This window comes from Mus pahari, chromosome 23, assembly GCF_900095145.1.
Source record: "Mus pahari chromosome 23, PAHARI_EIJ_v1.1, whole genome shotgun sequence".
Classification (NCBI taxonomy): domain Eukaryota; kingdom Metazoa; phylum Chordata; class Mammalia; order Rodentia; family Muridae; genus Mus; species Mus pahari.
The window spans coordinates 20,090,376-20,095,446 of record NC_034612.1 but is presented as its reverse complement, the minus strand read 5'-3'; the positions used below and the strand labels follow the sequence as shown (position 1 = coordinate 20,095,446).

At 50.0% G+C, this 5,071-nt stretch overlaps 1 protein-coding gene across 2 annotated transcripts in view; it reads right to left on the bottom strand.

The window, feature by feature from the left end:
- Eif4h (eukaryotic translation initiation factor 4H) overlaps positions 1–186 on the bottom strand; it is a 20,365-nt gene extending 20,179 nt beyond the window's left edge. The window contains exon 1 of one of the 2 annotated variants that reach the window (XM_021186612.1): positions 13–186. In XM_021186612.1, coding sequence (XP_021042271.1) covers positions 13–71 — 59 coding nt within the window. In that variant the 5' untranslated portion in view covers positions 72–186. The remainder of the gene's footprint in view (positions 1–12) is intronic. The other variant, XM_021186611.1, reaches the window with a different exon arrangement.
- Between the last annotated feature and the right edge of the window lie 4,885 nt (positions 187–5,071).

The following is a 5,071-nucleotide window of genomic DNA, read 5'->3' as shown; positions in this document are numbered from 1 at the left end:
CGCCCGCCTCACCCTCTACCGCCGCCGAAGCTGCTGTAGGCCCGATCGTCGTAGGTATCGAAGTCCGCCATTTGCCGTCTCCGCTCCTTGAGGAACCAGCGGCCCAGCGAGGAAGGACCCCGCAATATAACTCCTCCTCCCCCCGCCCGCCCCGCTCCCGGGGCTGTCCGCCGCGCTGCCTGATCGCAAATCGCACGCACGCATGCGCGCGCCGCCGCGCCCGGCCTTGGGCCGACGGGGCCCGCTGCTGGCCCCGGCGCGCTCTGCGGCCCACGTGGTGCGGCGGCCGGCCCCCGGAGCGCCGCGCGCACGCTCTGCCCTCCCAGGCCCATTGTGTGCTGGCTTGCTGCCTTCACGCGTGGTCGCCTCTTACTGTCCGCGCCCCGCCCTGCCCCGTGGTCACCTACCCCCTCGGGCGTTGTCTGTCACCCTGCACGCTGCTTTCCCATTGTCACTCGATTCAGTCGGGGGTTTTGTGGAGCCCGTGCTGGCCTGGAGCTGCGGGGCGCGCTGGAGCTGAGGATGACCTTGAACCCCTATGCTTTTTTTTTTTTTTTTTTTTTTGCTCTCTCCCCTTCCCAAGGGCTGGGGTGACGGTGTGCCACTATGGTATCACCTTATCACACTCCGGTATCACCTTAGATATATTAAAGGGCCCTAGGTCTGCCCCACTTGGTCCCACTTGGGCACAATTCTTCAGGTCGCTGGGGTAAAGCTTAAACGAAGACAACCTGTTCTAGGTAGAGGTCCCCAGATGACCAAGGGCTTGTAAGTGAGAATGGTGTGTGTGTGTGTGTGTGTGTGTGTGTGTGTGTGTATGTGGTGTGAACAAGATGAAAGGAAATATCTTTGTTTTTGAGAACTGCTACAAACGACGTGGTGGTAAATATCTGTAATCCCTACTCTAGAGAGACTGAGGCTGGTCTCATAAAACCAAAATAAAATAAACCTCAAAGACAAAACAAATTGTATTCTTTGGGTATTGGGGAGAGGTGGTGAAGATGGAGCTGTTTATAGTCGAACTTATAAGAGGTTAGATATGTTTTACTTTTGCAGAAATCTCCTCTGAAAAAGACATTCTCTTTCTTTGTTGTTTTGTTTTTGTTTTGTTTTTGACTCAGGGTTTCTCTGTGTAGCCCTGCCTGCCCTGGAACTCACTCTGTACACCAGGCTGGCCTCGAACTCAGAAATCCTCCTGCTTCTGCCTCCCAAGTGCTGGAATTGAAGGCGTGTGCCACCACACAACGTCTAAAAAGAAATTTTAAGAGTGGGCAGGTAGGCTCAGTGAGTGAGAATGTTTGTTACCAAGCTTGACCTGAGTTTGATCCCCTGGACCCACATAGTGGAAGGAGAGAAGGAAAGCTCTCTCTCTCTCTCTCTCTCTCTCTCTCTCTCTCTCTCTCTCTCTCACACACACACACACACACACACACACACATACACACAGGCTAGGTGGACAGCTCCTAAGAAGTGACTCCTAAACCAGGAAGTGGTAACAAAGGCCTTTAATCCCCGAATTCTGGAGGCAGAAGCAGGTGGAAAGATGAATTTGAGGCCAGCCTGCTCTACAGAGTGAGTTCAAGGGACAGCCAGGGCTACACAGAGAAACCCTGTCTCAAAAAACCAAGAAGAAGGAGAACCTCTGAATTTCACAGCACAGGAACATTTTTGTACCCCTGACACACGAGGACACAATGTTAAAAAACAAAACAAAACAGAACAAAATCCAGGGGCTGGAGAGGTTAAGGACATTATCTACTGTTCCAGGGGACTTCGTTTCAATCTCTAGCACCCACGTGCCATCTCAAAATTGTAACTCAGCTTCAGGGGGATCTGGCAACCTCTTTTAGCCTCTGAGAATATCAGAGAATATCAGGCACACGGGAGGTACACAGACATAGATGCAGGGAAGACACCCATACACACAAAGTAAAATAACTAGCCGGGCAGCGGTAGCACACGCCTTTAATCCCAGCACTCGGGAGGCAGAGGCAGGCAGTATTTCTGAGTTCGAGGCCAGCCTGGTCTACAGAGTGAGTTCCAGGACAGCCAGGGCTATTCCCCCCCCCCTTTTTTTTGTTTTGTTTTGTTTTTCAAGACAGGGTTTCTCTGTGTAGTCCTGGCTATCCTGGAACTCACTTTGTAGACCAGGCAGAGTGCTGGGGTTAAAGACGTGCACCACCACTGTTGCTGGGCTGACCCTGAAATTCTGACCCTCCAAGCATCATGAACCAGCACATCTGGCTATTTATCTATTATTGTATGTATTCAATTTCTCCATTATTGTGTGTGACGGGAGCAGTGCTCATGCCAAAGTGCACATGTGGTTAGAGGACAATTTTCAGAACTTGTTTTTTTTCCTTCTTATGGTGTGGATCCTGGGGACTCAGGTCAGGCCTGGTGACAAATGCCTTTACCTACTGAGCCATCTTACGGGTCCTTGATTTTTGTTGTCGTTGTTGTTTGTTTTGACACACAGTTTCTCCGTGCAGCCCTGGCTGATCTGGAACTCACCCTGTAGGCCAGGTTGGCCTTGAACTCAAAGATCTGCCTGTTTCTACCTCCTAAATGCTGGCATTAACAGCATACATCACCACTGCCTGGCTTATTGTTTTATTATTTTTTTTAAGATTTATTTATTTTATGTATACGAATACACTGTAGCTATCTTCAGAGACACCAGAAGAGGCATCAGATCCCATTACAGATGGTTGTGAGCCACTATGTTGTTGCTGGGAATTGAACTCAGGACCTCTGGAAGAGCAGTCATTGCTCTTAACCACTGAGCCATCTCTCCAGCCCTGTTTTAATTTAAAAAAATTGTAATTTTTATTATTTTTAAAAATTTACTGGTACATGTGTGTGTGAGACAGACAGACAGACAGAGAGACTGGTTGAGCGAACACAGGTCATGTATTTATTGAGGTCAGAGGGCAGCTTTCAGAGTCCATCCTTTCACACTACTGATGCAGGATCTCTCTCTCTCTCTCTCTCTCTCTCTCTCGCTCTCGCTCTCGCTCTCGCTCTCGCTCTCTTTCTCTCTCTGTTGCAAAGCTGCCCCAAGCTAGCTGGCCTTCTCTGCCTCTTGTCTCACCACAGCGATGCTGGGATTACAGATTCCTGCCACGTGCCACCTGCCTCTTTACATGGAATCCAGGTATGGAGCCCAGGTCATCCATCAGGTTTGGTGGAAAGCGCCTTTACCCAGTGAGTCATGTCTCGGGCCTCAGGTATAATTTGCTTGTCAGTTGTTGTCTGGTGAAACTAGCCATTCACTGCACAGTGATGGGTCTGCCCACATTGAACCATGGAGCTGATTCCTGATGGTCCTATAGGCTTAGGATGAAGCTTGAGAAACTCCTATCACCTGAGGATGCTGTCCCCATGGTAACCAAACTCACACCTCCTATTTGTGGAGCTGCTGTAAGAATCAAGCGTGTTTCAAAAACCAAAGTGCTGTGCAGGGCTGGGATGTGGCTTGGTAGAGTGCTAATCTAGTATGCTGGGAGCCTTGGGGTAAACCTGTGCCCCAGCACCCAGGAGGTGAGTAAGGTAAGATGGTATGAACTTGGAGGTTAGCCTGGGCTATGCGAGACCTTCTGTCAAAGGAAACAGTGTAACAAACTCCTCTAGGGTACATAGTAACACACAGATGAAGCCAAACTCCTGTTATTAGTCTTTTGTAGCTATAGTCTCTGAACTGAGGGAGGAAGGGAGGGAAGGAAGCCCAGGAAGATTCCCCAGAAGTTCCTGAAACTTAGCCATTTTGCAAGGGGGGGGTAGGGGTGGGTGGGAAGGGGGCCCTTGCCAGGTTATGTCAGTCATAACAGCTGTCACAGTTGCTGGGAAGAGAAGACTCTGGAGCAGATGAGCTGCCTGTGTGTTTTTTCAGGGGGCTCCAGTAACACAGCTTTCGTGAGTCACCCATGCTGAGGAGCCGAGTGGCTTTTAGGTCACCCCATGCGCCATTAAATAGCCCCTCACGACAGCCAATGTTCTTGTTAACTTTGCTCATTGATTTTGAAATGTGTCTGAGTCTTCTGCTTGCATGCACCGTCTGTGCGCCGTGTGCGTGCAGTGGCCTCGGAGGCCTGAAGAGGGTGTTGAATGCCTTGGGACTGGAGTTACAGATGGTAGTGAGCTGCCATGGGGGTCCTCTGGAAAGTATACTCTGACATGCCTGGCTTTTTAGCCTGATGCAGGAGATTTGGATGCCCAGTCAGGTCCTCTTGACTGGGCAAATGATCTTAACTGCTGAGCCATCTCTCCAGCCCCCTTCTTCAGCATTTTAAAAAGTTTCAATAGAATGTGTGTGTGTGTGTGTGTGTGTGTGTGTGTGTGAGAGAGAGAGAGAGAGAGAGAGAGAGAGAGAGAGAGGCAGGTGCAAAGGTCAGACAAGGACCTGTCCCGCTCTGTCACTTCCCAACTCATTCTCTTGAGACAGGCTCTTTCACTTGACCTGGAGCTAGGCGGTCACCAAGTCCCAGAAATCCTTCTGCCTCTGTTGCCTCTCAGCCCCCAATGGCAGGGCTACTGGCTGCTCTGACATGCCTGGCTTTTTAGCCGGATGCAGGCAATTTGAACGTCAGTCGTGTCCTCCTGACTGAGCAGCAAGTGTCCTTATCTACCGGGACATTTCTCCAGCCCATTTTGTCCTTATTTTAGAGTGTGTATATAAACAGAAGTTTCCTGTGAGACGTGCTTTGGTGTTCGGCCAACAGCGTTCTTTTACATCTTGTTTACCAAGTCTCTCGACTGCCTCGAGAGAATGAGCCACACACGCCACTCAGCCTGTGTAAGCGCTCTCTGTGGAAGATGAGGACGTTGATCAGCGACAGGTTCATCAGACTGAATCCCTGCCACTGAGTGCTGTGTGACTCTACCCCAGCAACAAGTGGTTCCGTTTCTCAACTCCTTGTGGCATTGCTGTGACATTACTTTTTAGTATTTCTGCTGGTCTTTTTGAAGTTACATTGAGTGTGTGTGTATGTGTGTGTGTGTGTGTGTGTGTGTGTGTGTGTGTGTGTGAGAGAGAGAGAGAGAGAGAGAGAGAGAGAGAGAGAGAGAGAGA